Source organism: Podarcis tiliguerta (genome assembly GCF_965153285.1).
Source record: "Podarcis tiliguerta genome assembly, chromosome: 1".
Lineage (NCBI taxonomy): Eukaryota > Metazoa > Chordata > Lepidosauria > Squamata > Lacertidae > Podarcis > Podarcis tiliguerta.
Genome location: NC_139534.1, coordinates 97,309,868 through 97,330,334, shown reverse-complemented (window position 1 = coordinate 97,330,334; position 20,467 = coordinate 97,309,868). Strand labels below are relative to the sequence as shown.

The window sequence follows — 20,467 nt, the reverse complement described above, 5'->3', positions numbered from 1 at the left end:
TATACTATCTGTCACCCCCATATGATCTGAATTAGGAGGAAGAGGAGGTGCTAGACTTGTGCCTGGGGTAGAAATGGACTGGCTGTGTGTTTCAAGTTCCTGAGTCTGTTATGTGATGAGGCAGCCTGTTCTGTATGGAGCTGCACTTAACAGGAAAGACCCCATGTTGCCTTAGTAGAGTGCCTACTTTCCAGCTATGACTGGTTCACCACTGTGTTACCTCCTGTTCAGAGCTGTGTTGGACACTTACCCCATGCTTTGTTAACCCCTGGATTAGACTATTTAGAAGTGCAGAATATGGTAGCCAGGATAATGTCTGATATTGAGGGAGGACCCCAAGGGCCACAAAAATTGATAGTATATCACTTTAAGAAAATGCTATATCGCTTTAAGAAAAAGCTATGAAACTGTTAATGCTAAAGCTTTGAAATTGCTGAGAATGCAAAAGGCCTTTCCCATGGGAAGAGAAGAAGCTAACGTTTTTATCACAGAACACACGCAGCTAAACACACAGGTTTACAAAGCACAATAGCTCTGTGTAACACAATGTATTCCTATATGAAGGCCATAACAGACACGATGGGAATCAAAGCCTAGTCAGCAGAAACAATCGGTGCTTATTGCACAAGCATACTAACCTGAAATGTTTCCAACCATTAGGATGGAGTAATGTGAAATACTTCTATACATATGATTGGATGAAATTAAAGGGCTTTGTGTAGAAACTTATAAATAACCCCCCTAGACCTAGCTGGGGGATTACAGTTCTTGCGGAATGATCCGACTGTAACATATTGCTTCCTAAGTAATAAAATATTGGCTGGACTCTTATCTTCTCCCGGCTCCTGAGTCTCGTTGGCCAAAGACTTAGGAGTTTTTATAGGGTTTGACCTCTTGCTACAATATGACTTCAAGTACTCTTACTGCACTTATTCTGAAGTTTCCATCCAAATTGTTAGTCTATAAAGCCCTAAGTGTCTCTAATATCTGGAGGAGTGCTGCTGCTTTCCATAGGCATCAGTTCATGTACAGTGGTGCCTCGCAAGACGAAATTAATTCGTTCTGCGAGTCTCTTCGTCTAGCGGTTTTTTCGTCTTGCGAAGCAACCCTATTAGCGGATTAGCGGATTAGTGCTATTAGCGGTTTAGCGGCTATTAGCGGCTATTAAAGGATTAGCGGATTAGCGGATTAGCTGCTAAAAGGCTATTAGCAGTTTAGCGCCTTAGAAAAAGGGGGTGGGGAGTGAAAAAAAGTCTCAAGACTCGCAAGACATTTTCGTCTTGCGAAGCAAGCCCATAGGGAAATTCGTCCTGCGAAGCGCATTGAAAAACGGAAAACCCTTTCGTCTAGCGGGTTTTCCATCTTGCGAGGCATTCGTCTTGCGGGGCACCACTGTACTGAGATCTGCCGATGATGCCTTACTGTTAGAGCCATCACCTTCAGAGGTCCGGGGAATGGTGGCTTTTGACAGGGCCATCTCTTTTATGGCTCCAAAACTGTGCAACTCCATCCCCAGAGAGGTGCACCAACCACAACACTTTACATCTTCCATTAGCTACTTAAGTTGCACCTGTTTACCCTGGCCCTTGGAAGTGAAGCAAGAATGTTGTAGTTGTCCCCCTGGTAAATGTATTATTAGCTGTATCTGTGTTATGCTTTTATCATTATTTTTTGGGGTTTTGATGATTCATTATTTTGTGGTTGTATTTTAGTTTATCTAACCCATACTGGTACCTCAGAGTAAAGGGTGGGAAAGAAATACCAGAAATTGAATAAATACACAAATAAATAAAATACATATAGGAACAGGAAATTCAATAGATGCTCCCTTGGCCTATAGAGTGAGATGAGCATGCAACCTGAGTCATCCACGACTGGACCTATTGGTCAGGGGTACCTTTACCTTTACCTTTAAACTCTTAAAAGAAGCTATATGCCTTATCAGATTCTAAGTGATGGATTAAATGAAGATTTGCTGCTTTACTTCTCAATAAGACTTTACTACAGTTCTGTATTCACAAAATGCTTAAAAACTGGTATATTAGTGGACTACAAGTTATGTTAAATGTGTAATTTGGTAATATGTGATTTATTTACTTTCGGAAACTTCTTAGCCACCTTTCAAAGCACCAAAAATTCCAAAGTGGTGTAAAAATATGAAATAATGTCATTTTAAGGTACTAAAATAGAAAGATATAGAAAGATATGTATAAGCATTTGATCTCAAGCCAGCAATCCCATTATAAAATACAAAACCCTAACTCACAGCCATTAAAAACAACATACATTAACAGAACCATTAACTCCTAATTAAAAGCAAACTGCAATAACTGTTTCTTTTTAGGAACAACCTGAAAAGAAACAGGCAGAAAGCCAATTGTACCAAAGAGGAGGCATGAGGGAGGCAATAAAAAAATGCAAAGGAACAGGGGGTGGATCTTGAAGGTGTCATTGGTTAGCTATTTGAAGGGAGAATGAAATTGAATTTCTCATTCTCTTAGAAGCGAATGGATTCAATGGGTCATCTAAAAACATGCTGGCTGGGCCTGATGTCATGCCAACCTCATCATCTCCCCCCCCCCGATAAATAGCCTGTTGCGCCATTGGAACAACATACAGGTGTTAAGGTATCAACTGGATATATTCCAAACTGTGCATGCAAGAGGCTTCAGCATCAACTCCAGCAAAAATGCCACCTTCTTTAAAACATGTAGGCATATGCAATGGGGGTGGGGAGATAAGCACATTTGCATGCCTATAAGAAGCCACCCACTGTTCCTCGGGTTTTCTTACTAGTAAGTCTACATCAACAAACTTACTCGCTTCATCTAAAAAATTATAGTAACATTCTTTATAGTAAGGCTGGGAGAGAGATGAGTCAGAAGGAGCAGCTGTTGTCAACGCCTCCTTTTATTGCATAGTTTAGGCTGACAGGATGCCAGTGGGTGAATGTTGTATGAGTAGGGAGTAATTTAGGACAAATGGCTCACCAATGAAATTTGACCTGCATTTATAATTGAGACGAGATGAAGGCATAGTATACGCATTACTAAAAATATTAAAAGGTAAGGTGGAGATACAAAAGGGAAGACCAGAATCTCCCCCAAATTAATCTGTTTAGGTCCATTGGTATCTATAACTGAATGAATATAGTTCAGTGAGTAGTTATCAAGGATGAATATTATAGTTAGGAGTCCCACAAAAAAAGAAAAAGATAGCAACAGCAGAGATTATTGTCAACCTGGCTGCACTTTTTCAGGTTATAATGCAACATGGCAGCAGTTAAAAGGGCAAGTTCTCCCACTGTGACAATTTGACTTCTCTTTAAAGGGTCACGGGAGAGTGAACAGTCATTAAACCATTTTTACAATCCCTTGATTTTCAGCCATCTGTAAGTTACACAGGCTGCAACAGGACCAAAAGACGAAGGCTGCTGCTCTAGCTGAAGGTTGTGTGGAATTCAGTTAAGCTTTCTGCCATTAGAATGAGGAAAACTATGGGGGGAATTAAAGATAGAGACATACATCATATTGACAGGAATTAATTTTGGCAAAACATGGCTAACAGGCAAAACAATTACCATCTATCCCATGCATGCATAGTGCTTAAGAGATTTCCCCCCCATGCAAATTCAATTATTAGTCATGCTAATGCCTACCTGGTAATTACATTCCCAGATAAAAACTGCTTGTGACACTCTAGAAATACCCATTAAGAATACCTCTCCGGTGCTAATATGTGGCGCACATAAGGATGCATACCCATCTATCTACTTTATATTTTAGAAAATGGTCTGTCTGCCTTCTGTGTGTTTGGACCCCACTCAAGATAGCATTGCCAAACTCAGCATGAGGGTTCGTGAGGTTGGGGCAGCAGCCCTCATCAATGTTTGGACACTATCCACCATTTTGTATCAAGATGGCAATCTAAAAAAATCATTTTGGTGTGACTTTGCCCATTTTGGGGCATAGGTTTGGTCACCTCTCCAGATATCATTGTCAAACTCAGCATGAGGGTTCCTGAGGTCGGGGTGGCAGACTTTGCCACCAGTTGGAAGCCAGGTGCCAGTTTGAATCAAGATGGTGGACTGAAGTGTGACTTTGGTGTGATTGGAGTGATTAGTCCAAATTCAAAAATTACGCCATCCATTTAAAAGTCACAATACTTTATTGGTGTCCAAAAATTCCCAGACCGCGCTGGGCACTCTCCTCTGGTATTATATATGCCATATATGTGAAAAGAACACACTCCATTGATGTTCTATCTTGAAATGGGACAGTGGAGAAGTTATTCTTCTCCAGCCTTGGGTCCCCCACATGTTGGACTACAACTTCCAGAATGCTTGACCATTGCCCATGCTGGCTAGGGATGATGGAGGCTGCTGTTCACATATTGTTATTATTAAAAGAGGTAAGTAAAATATATAGCATGATAGTCAACATTAGGCCTACTTAGGCCCATTAAAGTTAATGAACACGACTAACTTAGGTTCATTAATTTCAGCAGGTCTCTTCTGAGTAGGAGCTAGTTAAATACAACCTGCAATACCCAAGCATGTTCAGAACTGGAGTAAAGGGAGCTCAAAAAGCCAATTACATAGGCAGCACTATTGTGGACTAGGAGAACATCTAGCATTGTGCTGAGCAGTGTGCATGTTTAAAGGAAGCTTTTCAAGGGATCCAGCAGGGTGCATCACCTCCATGAGGCACAGCCTCAGGGTAGCATTTCATTCTTAAACAGCAGCCATTCACTTACATAGAAGAAAGTAAAGCAGCAGTAAAAGTGACCCCTCTGGGGTGAAAACTACATTTGCTTCTTATCCACCAAGAAGCAAGGATGTGGCCATCTGCACACTGCATAGCTGTCAACGTTTCCCTTTTTTAAAGGGAAATTCCCTTATTCCGAATAGGATTGTGCATAGTCTTTGGTGCTCTTCCTTGTTCACAATGGAAACTTGGCAAAAAAGAAAATATCACCGATGTAGTGCACCAGTCCATGGGTATATTTACTTTATTTAAAATTTCTTAACCTTTTATGCCAACGAGGCAACTTCAGTTAGGATATCTGTTGCTGTTAACGCTTCAGTCCCTTTTAAACAGTTTGCCCTGCCACCAGAACACTCTTAGAAATGCTAAAAAGGAGCACTCCCTCCTCACAGTCCATTCCTTTCCCTGTACAGTAATTAGTAAACATTCCATGTCCCCAGACTATCAATCTAAAAATAGCTCTCCTGACAACAGAGATGTCAAATTTAAGCAGCAGGATGCTGAAGCGCCTTGCGACGCATAGCAGGACTGCTCCAACGCGGCTGCTTGGTAATTCAGGAATTTATAGCTGATAAATGGGCCCTGTCACATTTATCTCCAGTAAAGATTGACGTGCCAAGACTTTTATTATCAGTTTCCCACCTGGATGGTGCATAGTTCCCCATAATCTGAACACCATGGTTGATAGAACATCGGTGACCGGGCCAGTTTTCAATTTTAGGATCCATCTTTGGATATTCTATATAGCAGATGATGTACCTATAAAACACTTAATAAAATTTCCTGTTTCCAAGTGGTGTCTCTGGGCACTTTTCCCATATCCCTCACAAGTTATGCCCACTTTACCAGCTTGACAAATGCCAGTGCAGGCACCTTCACACAGCTCACTGTCCCCAAAACATGTCCAAGAGCTGGCTCCCACACTTTAAGAGGTACCACTTGCCAAAGGAATCTGCAAAATATCACCAGTTGCTTATTGCATTCATTTGGGCCATGTACTCTTGCTATTGAGACTCTTATCCCGGCACCAGTTTAAAGTATGAGCAAAAATATCTGAAGTTGCTTCATTAAATACATACAAACTACCAGCAGCTGTTCCTGCCAGTGTTGGGATTTATTTAAAAAAAAACAAAAACCAGCAGAAATAAGTTGTTAGATACTAGAATATTTTTAGAAAATAGGTTAGAAAGCAGACGATCCTTAGCTGAGCTGGTCACATGTTGCCTGAAGGCCTTGTACCATTCATCCCTGATTAAACATATGAATGTTAGTTTATGAAACTGTATCACAGTGTCTCTAAGCTGTGCACCATTAGGTCTCTCTCAGTGACAGGTTAAAAAGCTGCAGTGTATTTTTGTGCATGGTGGAACTTATGGAACCACATATTTCCAAAGCAATTTTATTTTCTTCTGGGAAGGCAATTCAAGAATGTAAATGAATAAGTGTCTAAATTAGCAAGTGTAGATTCTGTGCAATTTACAATGCAAGGAAGACTGAGAACAAATTGATTCTCATTAGCTGAAGATATCTCTATCCTATATCTGATGTTGTGAGGGGGAAAAATATTATGCTTATTTTTGTATGCGGATAAACTGCACCACCAGAGGCAAGGCTAATGGAATATATCTAATATAGCTTGAAGATTGAATGCTATTTTAATGATCTATATCTTTTTGTAAAGCAATCCTATTGGCAACTTTACAAGCAAATATACAACATTGGCAGCAAAGAACGTGAAATTCAGGTGATAGTTAACTTTGAAGCATACTGCTTGTCCAGAGGATTTATAGATGTAAAATGATCTGCCAAGATGATTTCTCTCAGTTGTAAATTTGGAAATTTAAAGATGGATGTTCAATCGAAAATGATTCTAGAACACCTACTCTGGTAGAATTTTACTGATCTATTTAACATTTTGCCTGTGAAATCAAAATCAAAGGCATATTTGCTTTTTTCACATTTATTCTACCGTTACTCCCGCTAGCTACAAACCAAAGTGTTGCACGGCACCATGTTGTCAATAGAGTCATGAACCTCACAAGGCAAATGTAATTATTAGATTTTGGATTTTTGTTTAGTTTTCTTTTGATGTAGCAGAACTACCACCAGCTATCTAGAAAATCCAATAAAAAACTGCAAATAGTGGTGTTGTTTTTTAATAGCTCTGAGTCACTAAAGCATATAACTATGAACTTATGGCTGGCAAGATGCTGGACTGGATGGGCCAAGAGTCTTACCCAACAGGGTTTATGTTCTTATAACGTCATCCCCCCCTCAAGCTAAAGAAACAATATGTCTTTGATTATAAACAGATCATGTGATAAAACTTCCTGGGGTGTACCACTTCAAATGCAAATACTATACAGGACATGACTGCAAGCTTTTCCAAATAAAAGACTCCATTACTAGCAGAAAAATGGGGCAACCCTGAGCTAAGTTGTACAATCTCTGAGTGTTCTTTTCCAAAGCTTCAAATCAGGATAAGGACCAAATATTGTGGTCTATGCTCACCCCAGCTATCTACATTGTATTTGATTAAAGAAAATACTTGACTGGAAATCTCTCCAAATTGAACTTTATAGTATCAAAAAAGGGGCGTTACACAAAGGATTGATAAAAAACTCTACTTAAATACACAATACAAGTAAAAAAACCCTCCTTTGCTAACGATATGTTAGTCATAAATGATACTTAGAAGTATCATTAATATTTACTCTTGGTTAACAGTTGCTTGTTTTACCGACTAACACGTTTCGTGGATATACATATGATTGGTCATCTCTGTGTGTCCGCTTGAAAAAGAAAAGTTCATTTCTCTGTGCCATCTTCAGTTTCACTGTCTTCACTATCACTGTCTCTTCCAGGATGCTCAGGCATTTTCCGATGCTCCTCCTCAATTTCCTCTGCTACCTTTTGTTTCTCATTGGAAACTTTCTCTTCTGCAGTTTCCATTGGTGTGGGTTTGACTTCAGTTTCTGTTTCCATTTCAAGATCTTTGCTCTGAACTTCTTCACTTTCCTGAGACTGAAGTGTTTCGATTTCTTCAACAAGTGTTGGAGGAGGCAGCAAGTTTTGCTAGTAAGAAAATTAAACAATTCATTATGAAAATGCCTGCTTTTTGTTTTATAAACAGACCCATATTTGGATGCAATTCAGGACAACCTAGGCATCCTAAATCAGAAGACTTCAATACAATTCAATAATGTACTAGCATGTGAATACAGGTGTTGCTGCTCAGGAATTCCATGTGTATTGCTTGCTGACTGTAATTACAATTAATCTACTTAATAGCGTACTGTCATTGGTTATAAGATATGTAATAAAATATTCTTTGATGTGAGATTCTACAAGTGAGATATGCAATTTTTAAAAGGCTAGCTACAAATGAGGTGATTCACAGAAGTCTTATAAAGGAATCTGATTATTAAAAGAATATTTAAGAATTATTGGAGAACAGGTGATGTCCCTGCAGTCTGGAGGTAGGAAAATGTTGTCCCCATCTTTATAAAAAAAAAAGTGGGGGGGGGGGGAGAACACCTAGGTAACTACTGACCGGTCCTAGAATGGATAATTAAATGGTTGGTTTGTGAGCACTTAGAAAGAAAGGGTGCTGTGATTACGAAGACTCAGCATGGGTTTCTAAAAAACAAAGTCTCGTTTCTTTTTTGATTGAGTTACAAGCTTGGTGGATCAGGTGAATGCTGTGGACATAGTGTTTCTTGATTTCCTTAAGGCTTTTGACAAAGTCCCCCATGATATTCTTGCAGAGAAGCTGGTAAAATGTGGGCGGGAAAAGAAACTGTTAGATGGATTTTTAACTGGTTGACTGACCAAACCAAAAGAGTATTCACTCATCATACTAGGAAGAAGTGACAAGTGGGGTGCTGCAGGGTTCTGTCCTGGGCCTATTGCTATTCAGCATTTTAATAAATGACTTTGATGAAGATATCACCAGATTTTCAAATGACGCCAAACTGGGATGGGTAGCTAATGCCGTAGTAGACAGAATTGGGATTCAATATTAGTTTAACAGATTTGAGAACTGGGTCAAAACTAACAAAATGAATTTCAATAGGGACAAATGTAAGGCTCTGCACTTAGGCAGGAAGAATCAGCTGCACAGGATCCAGGGGTCTTAGTAGATCACAAGTTTAACATGTCAATAGTGTGATGCAGCAGCAAAAAAACAAGTGAATGTTATTCTAGGCTATTCTAGGCTATATCAACAGAAGTATAGTGTCCTGGCTCTATTTTGCCTTGGTCAACCTATGCCCATAGTACTGTGTTCATTTCTGGGTACTACAATGAAGAAGGATATTGACAAGCTGGAACGTGTGCAGAGGAGGGCGACCAATATTATAAGCAGTCTGGGAATCAAATCTTATAAGGGAATTGGGTATGTTTAGCCAGGTAAAGATGAGACTGAGAGGAGATATGATAGCCACGTTCAAATATCTTAAGGGCTGTCACATGAAGGAGGGAGCATGCTTGTTTTCTCCTGCTCCAGAGGGTATGTTCTGAACCAATGGCTTCAATTTACAAGAAAGGAGATTCTGGCTAAACATCAGGAATAACTTTCTGACAGTAAGAGCTGTTCGACAATGGAATGGACTCCCTTGGGAAACCTCCTTACTTGGAGATTTTTTAGCAGAGGTTGGGTGGCCATCTGTCATGGATGCTTTAGTTGCGATTCCAACATTGCAGGGTGTGGACTACTACATGACACTTGGGGTACCTTCCAACTCTACAAATCCATGACTCTATGTGGGGGATGAGAATGGTGTAAAGAATTATGTTATGTTATGTTACTTATAGTACTTTTGTGAAGAGAATGCATGGCCTGAGAGTTTACATATCTCCAATTGAGTTAGACTTTCTCCCTGAATTGTGCTTTTGCAGCAGGAATCCCACCACTGTGAGAATCCAGAGATATTAACCCTCCCCCTTCCATCAGTACACTGACTGGGGGAAAGTCCTGGAGTTCACAATTCCTGCCGCCTCCTTTCGTTGTATGTAGGAAGTAGCATTCAAACCAAGAAATTCCATTTGAGACTCTTGCTTCAGATGTTACATTCTAAGGACAATACAGGGAACAAAGGACAGGTGGGAAAACACAGTGGCTGATTCCAGAGTTGCTGCTCAAGGTACAAGGCAATATAACATTTGAACAGGCTCTACTAGCACTGGGAAGAAAATGTCAATGTTTATTGGGTTTGTTGACCTATGGAGCAATGTAAAGCGACCTGAGATGCCAAGGGAAGTTGTATGAGTGTTGTTCTGTTGTACGAGATGGAGGTATGGCAGCAGAACATAAACAGAGATGTTCTGCTGGCAGAAGGGGAGGGGAAAAGTGCATGTGTGGATAACCCACATCCAAAGTCTGCTCATTTCCCCAAAACCCGCACAGAAATGTCACAGCTCTCTGCTAGCTCTGGAGTTGGCACAACTAATTTCTTCTCATAGTAGTCAAAAGAAAAATGGTGCCACAATGAAACAGCATGGCAGTGGATGTGGCACTCATTCTGTAGGCTGATCGCCAGGGTCTTATCCCCTGACCCTGGTATAAATTTGAGTTAGAATTGCTCCGGCCAACTAAGAACAGACATATCCAGTAGAATTCTAGTATTAAAACACTGTTATTGTTGTTTGTCTGGATTGTGGTATATATGTTGCATGTATTTATGAAATAACAATGGAACTTTTTAAAATTAAAAAAATCCATTTTCAACTCTGGAAAGACAGCAGAGAACCCCACCCACCTTCCTCCACATCTCTTCCACTATTCCATTTCGTTGTTCCAATGAGCTCTTTCACACTAGCATTTCCGCACACTATTAAACTGAAATTGCATCTGCTATTAACTCATGTTTCTGACAGCCATGTCATGGAGAGGAGAGATTTCAAGAACGACACTCAAACTTTGAAATTACTATATCTGGATCTCTTAATATGTGGCCAAAATGCTATTTTGGGGAGACTAATTATAGGGATTAAGGAAAGCTGAATCTCTCAAATAAGGGATTCCTTTGTCCCTGGAAAAATATATATTTCATGCTGCCGGATACAAAATGAGACTCCTTCTGCGATGCAGCTGGTATCCATGCATGATAACGGTTATTCGATTCTTTTTGTAAGTATGGACTAATGTGATGGTAAAAATAACATCTCAGTAGTGCTACAGAGAATACATACCAGAGCATTTGCTGCAAGTCTGCCTGAGTTATGGACTTACAAGGTTATCCATTCATTGCACTATAGCCTGTAAGTGTTCGAACATAAACTGAGCGTGCAAACTGTTCTTCAGAGAATGTAGCAGTGCAACTCCTGTTCACATCAACAAGCCTGTTCTAACAGAACAGTAGAACCAATATGCAAAAGGTGTTTTTCATGTCACAGGATGATCAATGGCATCAAGTGGTTTATTTTTCTCCCAAGAGAATATTTTAAGACCGCCCCCTACCTCAGAAAACTATCCAGATTTATATCAACATAATCAGCCAGACTTCCAAATGAATGCTTTTTTTGTTTTGCTAAACACGAGGACATCAAGGCAGTGGTAAGGCCTTATCATCCTGTTTTATAAAAATAGGTTTGAAATTGTTATGCTTCGTGAAGACTCAAGTTAATGCTGAAGGTATGAAACCAATTGTATGACAGATTTCAGAAACACTGCTTTTGCAAGTTCAAAGGAAGAGGTCAGACATTTACTAACTTACTCGTTATCAAAGATTTATTAAGAGTGCTTTCACTCAAAGCATTCCCAATTTTAAAAAGTACGTTTTCTCAACTTTCAGTAATATTTACCTGTCTGTGCTGGCGTGTATTCTGTATCATGTGCATATACATGTTGTACACAAAGTTGGCCATCTGAGGCATATTCTTTATGACATGGACTTGGTGAGATGGGTGTTCTCCATTCTAGAGGAGGGGAAAAAGTACTATTGAGATATTTAAAGCAAAAAAAAAATGAACATAAGAACACTTTTGTAGTAAGATAAAATATTCAAAATCTAACCAATAAAAGTTATGCCTTAGGAAGGAAAAGGCGAAGCTCTCTTATACTGAGGGAGACCACTGGTCCATCTAGCTCAGGATTGTTTACACTGATCCCTATGAGTTTAGGCAACAGGCACCCTAGCCCTACCTTACTTAATAAATATATATATACCACTTAACAGTAAGAAAACCTCTAAGCAGTTCACAAAAATATAAAACAAACTATTAAAACTCTTGAAGAAGAACAGGTATTCAAACACATTCAAAAGATGAAAAAAGATGAAGATAGCTGAACAATGAAACGTGGTCTGCATGCAAAGCACATGCTCTACCACTGAGCTATACTCCTTTGGTAGCATGCAACCCCCTGTGCTGTTCAGACAACCAGACTTCCACTTCTGCAATGAAAATTCATCTTTTTCTCCTCCCCCTCTCGCCACTGGTGCATGCTCAAAAATTGCTCCAAAGGATTGGAGATTTTGTGGGCACATGGTGGGAGCAGAAGAAGGGGAAGTCTTGTTGTGTGAGTGCAACTCTGCTTGGATACAACCCGCTGTTTCAATCGGACTGTATTTACGTAATTCAAGACAGCTCTCCATACCTGCCGGGCTGCTGGAAAATACTCCGTAGGGATTATATGCAGTTGAAGAGGGCGAGCAGTGAGCTGGCTGAAAGCTGGAGTCAGCTCAAAACAGTTCTGGAATAGCGATACTCGGGCAAAAATATAAAGCCCAAGTCTTGCTCTTGACATAGCAACCACCAAACGCCGAACATCCCTTCAAGAAATAAGAATGAAATTGACACACTGTTAGAATCAACTACAATTGCTACAAACTTTGCAGAACTACCTGAATGCTGAGAATTAAAGCTAGGATCTCCTGCATGCATGGCTTGTGCTCTACTCCTGAGGTCATGGGGATAATATTTTAAGCACCATTAGGTTGCAGTTTGATCTGACATAGGAAAATCTGCAAAACATTTTATTTCCTCTTCAACTGTTAAAGGTACTTAATGGTCTGCCTCCCCACCACTGCACATTTTCTCCTACAAAGCTCTGGAGATGCCATTGATCACAATGACCTCACCTTTTAGATACAATATCAACAACTCCAATTATTACTTGTGGATCCGTATGCATATTCAAATACCACAGGAATTATAATTTACCGTTATGGGGATTATCGTAATCCACATCTCACTAAGGCATAGGTTGATCAGTCATCCTTGCAAGAGTTAATTCCAGTTGAGGTTTAGCACCAATGATACCCAATTAAATTTATCACAAGACGGTGTGCTTATTAACGAAACTCACAAATGTAGCGGGTGCAGTTTGGAGGATTCTACATGCAGGAAAATACATTCTGAGTAATGAATGGGTGAGAGATAAGCAAGGCTCTACTGAGCTCTGCCCGAGCCATCTTTATGACTACGACACGACACTGCTTGGACTCTGCCCTTTGCGAAGATACGTTATGACTTACCTCAAGTGGCCAACCGCTTTAGTTCGCACAAGTGAAAGGATGATATAATCATTTTGCTGACCTTGAAAGCGGTCCACAGTTGTCACCTAGCAGAAACATGGAGAGTGTTAATTCACTGGCATCTCACTGGCATAGGCTAGTGAAAGCAAGCTGGCCTTTTGGTGCTAAGCTGAAAGGCTTCTTTCTGAAAAGATGGTGGAAATTTACTCCATTGCAAACAGGAACGGGGCAACAGGGAAAACACCCGTCTTCATAATGGAAACTCCTAGACATAATCGGAGAAATCTAGATGATTGTGCATGCACAAACACAGCTTCTGAGTTAGGGATGGAGGAAAATTTTGTTCATCTGCATTTTTAAGCAAACTGACCTGACTTATACCTCTCAGACTAAGATACAAATTAGAATGTCCTTTGGATTTCTCACTTTTCTGAATATTTCCACAATGTCTATTTTAGGATAGATTCGTCAAGAAATGTGTACACTGGGACAAAATACATATTTAAGTATGTACTTCAATACAAATCTTGTTTATTATTTTAAAAATCCACATCTTAATGAGGAAATGGGATGTAAAAGATTTATGAATAAACAAATGTGCATGTCTGGGAATCAAGAAGGCTGCGGTCCCTGTGGATTCTCGAACCACAACATATTACCAGAAAGCATGTGCAGAGGGAGGTCCACAGTATTCTACAGTCTCTCAATGGCCTTCTAGGGATCAAAGGGTTGCCTGAGAACACCGTCACCATTGTTAGATCCAATGTTTCCAAAACTACGCCTGAAAAACTGGAGCTTTTAGTTGGTGACATATGCAGTACCTGGTACTGTTTTATTCCTGGAATATATGCACCAAAGGCCATTTATGCAATAAAAATGATGAAATATGCACTAAAACCAGAGATGTGAGCCTTAACTACACTGTTTTCGGAATACAAAGAAAATGCATACTTTGCTTATTTAAAATTTAATGTTTTCATCAAAAAACATCTGTGCAAAATTTAAGAGGCACCGTATATCATGTTCTTGCATAGTAATGTGATTCCTGAAATGTAGCTACTAATGGTTACAGTTTTCCTAATCTTAATTGATGTTGCTTATAAATACCGCTATGGGGCAAGCCTTGGCAAAAGCCTATGCAATGTAATTAGCCATTATAACATCTTGTGCTCTATTTCCGGGCTTATTTTTGCTTTTGAACAAGTCTTGAATAATTAAAATATGCTCCTTCAAGATACAAAGCTATGCCTTTTGTGAACTAATGACTCAAAAATCCATTTGCATATAAATCTGACATCTAATTATAATTTGCTATATTATCTCCTGCAATTCACCAGCTAGAATCTCTGTGCCTAATTTGCTTTTTAGGCTCAACATTAGACAGGAAAAACAACAAATGACATAGTAGCATCCAATCCAAGGGCGGCAATCAGCTCAACCAGTGAACAAACTAAAAATCCTACTAGTAGGTTGGTTTATAAATATATGAAATATATATATATATATATAAATATATGAAAGGAAGGAAGGAAGATGCAAGTGAATAGTATCTGGAATGTTACCTTGTTTGGTCTTCCAATCATTGGGTTATTCCCACAACGCTGATTAATAATATCCCGAATGAGGTGTTTCTGGCCATTATAGGTTGTCAAGATACTTATCTTCTCTGCAGGGTATCCTAGCAGGCACATGTACATGAACAGTGCAACAACATATTCTGCCTCACCAAGATTCTGCAAAGGAGAGGAACTTGTTTTATGCACTTGGTCAGATAATATTCATGCAGCTAGGATAGAGCAAAACCACCACTTGGGAGAACATGACTCCTGCCTATTAAAGACATTTCCTTGATAAGACTTCCTGAGAGCGAAAAAAGGAAATTTAAATGCTACTGGCATCTGTATAGCGACAATTTTTAAAGACACTATGGTAGTATACAGATGTATATGCACACATATTTACATATACCTCTCAGAAAGGAACATTCCCACTTCCAGCCAAGTGGCACGAACTGCAACTGGTCTCCATCACCCGCAACCCATAAGATATATTTTCTCTGTACGCTGGGGTGGTAGTGATGGAGGGAAGATTTCTATTGCCCAGTGCTTGCAATTTAACTTAATTTTACAAAACTAAAACTTGCATTCTGTTTTCATAGTAAATACACACCCTGATGTGAGTACCAAAACTATTATGAATTGTTTTCCCCTTACCTGATAGAAGTAAGGATTGGGTTCAGATTCTCCTACGCCATGGAAATCTTCTACATTTATGAGCTGGAAGTCATACAGGAAACCAGCATTTGCTGTTCTGAATTCTGGCAAGAGCTGCACATGTGGCAAGTTACCCAGGTTCTTGTAACGCCAGTTGTAGAGATTGCATAAGCTTTATGGGAAATAGAGTTGAAGACAATTATTGTCCATTGTCAACATGAGTGAATATATTCCTTTACTATTTCTCCATGTCGCTTTTAAAATCAATTTCATGCATGAAAAGCAAATACATTATTACAAAACACGTTTGCTGGACCATAGTGAGGAGCAAGGAAGGAGAACAATTCTGCAAAATGAGAATCACAATAAAAGGAGAACACATTTAGAACAACCAGACTCCTGTAAGGTCTGAAATATTTAAATTGCTACAGGTAATCGCCAACACAAGTTTTCCTTCATACAAGACCTCCTATAATTTTTATTTTCCTGTTGCCTTACCTTGCTCTTGCTCTTCCTTGAGCGTCCAAGTCAACAGTTGGCACTCCCACACGGACAAAACGCGTAAAAAGAGACTGCTCCATGTTCGAATATTTTTGAAAAGCCATGTTTTTAATGACTGGTGGCAACTGATGATGGTCCCCAATCATAATCCACCGCTTCAGTCGACTGAATCCATCCTGGGGATTCTATCGAAAACAAGCAAGATGCTAGGGTTGAAATGCTAGAACTATTAGTGACCACTATTTTTGAGCTCTATATTTACTGTACTGTGGTGAACATTACTTTCAAAGCTAGAAAAATGTATAGCTTCATCTTTATTCTGTATTCATAAATGAAGAGGTGGAAAAAAAAACCCCTGTTAGGAAGAATAGATTCTTCTGTACTACAACACTGTCACTTGCAGTCTTTTCTTCTATGGCCACTGTGTGTTAAGAAGCAAGTAATGTGGTCTTCTTCCCTGTGTAAATCATTCCTACATAAGGCAAATTCTTGAAAATAAATCTTATTTTAAATCCAGATACGCCCAGCTACATTGTTAGGTTCCTGATATTGTTCCTTATTCATAAGGCTTTCCAACATTCATAACAAAAGTGTCAATTGGAATGTTTCTTTTTTCACGCATGGTAAAAAATTTAATGTTATTAACCAATACAATCTTATGGACAAGTAGTAAAATAATTACATTGAAATAATGGTCATAAACTGAAGTTGCTGCTAGTGTTCTTACCTGTAAGAGGAGTGGTATAAAAGTTTCAATCTCCAGTATCTGAGCAGCCTCTTCCATTAAGATGTTGTCATACTAGGAGGTTAAAGAGAAATATGTTAAGTTTTTGTTTTAATGTGGGAATGATTAGTTCATATCGGAAGCCATTTGCTTACTGGTGTGCACACAGCATCTGGTAATTTATTAAATAATATAGTATGTGCATAATGTATTTTGCTCATAGTAAAACTTGTATAATTTGACTTTCTGAGTAGTGGTTTCTCATTTTTTTGCTTGCATAAACAGAGCTACCTGAAAGATATGAACATGTCTAGTCAGGATATAGTGAAGCTACACCAAGCTCAAACCTGACAGGATGCTGAATGCAACCAACATTTGAATGAGTTTTCTATGTCTTTGACACGTATGTTCTTGGCTTGGTATGCCTGCAATTAGATTTCACAGTGTGTGTGGTACCTGCCAACAGATCCTGAAAGTAAGTAGGCAGGGAAGAGGAACAGGCTCATAGATTGGAGACTATTAGAAGGTATATTGGCACAAGAGAACATTCCAGAGTTGGGCTGCTCTGGTAGGTTTCCCTCCAGGAAGGTGAAGGTGTGAGACATCCGGGAGATCTGGGTGGCTTCTGGGTCTATGACCAGCTCTTTACCTATCTATATGGTGTAGTACAGAGCTTCATGGCTGAGGCTTGAGCCATGGTACCCAAGGGACAAAAGAGGCTGGACAGGCAAACCAGTTCCACAGTCCATATCAGGTAGAATAGTACTGATCTTCTGTCACAATGCTCCTATGTGTATGACATAGCTAAGTAACTAAATAAAGCTGTGGCCAATTGAATCCAGCATCCATCTTTTTTGCCAATTTGCAACGCATTCCTTCTCCTACCTGTTGCCTTAATAACCCTCTAACAGCAGCAGATGACACACAATTAATACAGGGAAGCCTTAGCATTTTGTCCACAGTGGCATTACCTTGAAACCCAACTCAACCAAGTCATGGCGTTTCAAAGCAGCATGCGTGCAAGTCATGGCAATGATCTTTGCTTCCTTCACAAGCAGGTATTTGGATCTGTCCAGTCCACTGCGGAGCAGTTCAAACGCTCGGAATTCCTACAGAAAATAGGCGACAGCCACACTTCTGTGAAACAATGCAGAATACTCATGCTTACAATAAAACTGTGTGACTTTCAGCTTGCCACCAAACAAACCAGTTGCAAAATCCAGGGGTCTGGGGGTGCTCTGAAGCGCAGATGGAACTCACACACACATATTTTCCCATTCATTTGAATGTCAGAGACAGATGTTTGGGCATAAAGTTCTTCCCCACTTTAAAATCAATCGCAGGGTTCCACAGATGGGCATAGACAACCAATCTGTCTTCCTGTATATTTGTCTTTGTGCAGAATTTCAAAATTGGCACATTTGGGAAAATTAGGAGAATCCCTAATCAACAATGATCAATTGATCCCTGATCAACAGAAGAACACGTCTAAGCACAAGCAGATCAATTTTCTCTCCCCTCCACCCCCCCCCCCAGGTTTTACTATTAATTTTGAGATACATTAAAAACAAGCATCATATTCACAATACCACCAGGACAGGCTTTTTTGAATGCTTATGAAAATAATAACATCAGACAAAATACGCAAACATGCAGGATGTTCCAGTAACATTTCATCATAAATGGATTTAAATATTGCTTGATATAGGTTTTCTAACCCACATCTTACAAAAGGATCTTAGAAAAGTTATAGCCTCTTATTAAACTCTGCCTACTTTGTACATATGTTTCTAATTTCATTCATTTTACTGAATAGCATAATCATTTAATAAAAAAAGATATTTGCTTTTAGAAGCAAGCACCCCACCAATTGTTGATTCTATTTTTGCATATGGTTTTTAGTATTTCCAAGATTACTGTTTTAGGCTCTATCTTCCCTTTCTTCAACCCTATTCTTCAAATATTCTTTATTTTTTAGGACAATCTCATCAAAGTAAAAAAAAATCTACTTTGATACTGCTATATCTCCAATGACTTACATTTTAAAAAATAAATATTTATTATCATTTCAGGTGTTAAAACACTCCTGATAGGATACTTTATAGTAATATAATTTAACACACACAAATGCAGCTGTATCTTTTGTACAACCGTTTCTCTTCAAAGAATTGCAACCCCAAGAAAGTTTCCAAGTTTACATTATTTACTGTTTGACAAGTTTCAATTTACAGGACCTTATGAAAATTCAGTATACATAGTGTGTATAGTATGTGAAGTGTTACTCATTTCATTATCAGAACTTTCTTTCCCTCTCTATAACAGAAAAAGGAATGCCACAGTTAACTTCTTATAAACCTTACCTCGAGCTGAGTGAATATCTTTTTAATATGTCTAAAACATCCTTCGGCGATTTCCATATCTTCATTGTAAGATCTGCCTTTAAAAATTGGCTGAGGGGCATTTGCAAAATACTGATGGAAAGGAAAGAAGCTGCAGATATCAGCAACATCTGAAGGTTTGCTGCCTTTAACTTTCACTTTGCTCATATACTCTTCCCAACGAGACATTACCTGGAAAAAAGTGATCACATTAACATTGCTATTTTGCAATCTTGTATTTACTACAGCCAGAATCCGAAGCGTTTTGCACAGAACACTGGGAGAGCACTAGGCCTTTTTCTCCATGCTCTACTGGAACCTCTAAAGCAGGCATGGCCAAACTTGGCCCTCCAGATGTTTTGGGACTACAACTCCCATCATCCCTAGCTAACAGGACCAGTGGTCAGGGATGATGGGAACTGTAGTCCCAAAACATTTGGAGGGCCAAGTTTGGCCATGCCTGCTCTAAAGTATCCCCTCTCTAGCATGGGACTCAAGACATCCAAGGAGATGTAGCTGGAAGACAGAAATCAGCAAACCCACTATGGGCATGTGAAAGTACCTTCCACTTGTGCATCCCTGGACCCTAGTCTATGAACACAAGATCAACATTTTAAATTACCATTGTAAGTCCATATTGTAACATATCTACAAACACACTGAAATAACTTTTTTCGTTAGGAAATATGAAACATCTCACCGAGATCCCCTGCAAATAATAAAAAGTCTTTTCTTTTCTTTTAGAATGCATCTCTCAACATTCAAGGTGGGTTACTGCTTATATAATATATAATCAAGGCAGAGAGGGCACGCCAGTTCAGACTCCTTGCCAAAAGTCACACAAAGCAAGAACATTGGCCTTTCTAATTATGACTCATCGCACACAGGGTGGAAACAATAGGCACAAAAAGAAGTAACAGCATAATTATAGCTTCAGTTCCCATTTGCATTTGAGAGTGAAACAACGGGTTCTTCAGTCCAAGTTCTGAGAACTTCATCCCAATTCCCCATCTAAGTTCCTTAGAATGCTATGTTCACGCCTGATCTTTATTTAATTTCTTACTTGATATAAGAAGAAGTGGCCAGCTGTTTCACAAGTATAGGAAACATCACCAGGGACCCCCAAACTCTCCTGTAATCGGCCAACTTCCCGCAGAAGCTCCAGTCTCCGTGCTAGAACATAGTTTACTCTTCCATACCTGCAAATCAGATTAATGCAGTGAAGAATGAGGTACATGGTTGAATCAGTTTTGCTGACTACCAATTTGTTTCTGGACTGTGAAAAAGCTGCATGGACACAAACACACAAAGTATCATGTGATTAGTGTTAAGCACCTGAGGAAGATTTGAACTTTTGTTTCCCAAACAACCACCTTCCAAAGTGAATGGCAAGTCACTTCTGAACAAG

At 39.3% G+C, this 20,467-nt stretch overlaps 1 protein-coding gene and 1 long non-coding RNA gene across 2 annotated transcripts in view; one reads left to right on the top strand and one right to left on the bottom strand.

Moving 5' to 3' along the window:
- Positions 1 to 251: 251 nt before the first annotated feature.
- On the top strand, positions 252 to 5,901 carry LOC310683791. Its single transcript, XR_014514539.1, has 2 exons — positions 252 to 1,034; positions 1,403 to 5,901. It is a non-coding gene; the product is annotated as an uncharacterized lncRNA (long non-coding RNA).
- A 1,424-nt stretch (positions 5,902 to 7,325) lies between these two features.
- AQR (aquarius intron-binding spliceosomal factor) overlaps positions 7,326 to 20,467 on the bottom strand; it is a 51,651-nt gene continuing 38,509 nt past the window's right edge. The window contains exons 25-35 of the mRNA XM_083452336.1: positions 20,123 to 20,258; positions 19,042 to 19,251; positions 17,653 to 17,790; positions 16,685 to 16,756; positions 15,955 to 16,142; positions 15,457 to 15,628; positions 14,806 to 14,976; positions 13,244 to 13,329; positions 12,364 to 12,538; positions 11,571 to 11,684; positions 7,326 to 7,841 (exon numbers count right to left, since the gene is read on the bottom strand). Coding sequence (XP_083308462.1) covers positions 7,575 to 7,841; positions 11,571 to 11,684; positions 12,364 to 12,538; positions 13,244 to 13,329; positions 14,806 to 14,976; positions 15,457 to 15,628; positions 15,955 to 16,142; positions 16,685 to 16,756; positions 17,653 to 17,790; positions 19,042 to 19,251; positions 20,123 to 20,258 — 1,729 coding nt within the window. The 3' untranslated portion in view covers positions 7,326 to 7,574. The remainder of the gene's footprint in view (positions 7,842 to 11,570; positions 11,685 to 12,363; positions 12,539 to 13,243; positions 13,330 to 14,805; positions 14,977 to 15,456; positions 15,629 to 15,954; positions 16,143 to 16,684; positions 16,757 to 17,652; positions 17,791 to 19,041; positions 19,252 to 20,122; positions 20,259 to 20,467) is intronic.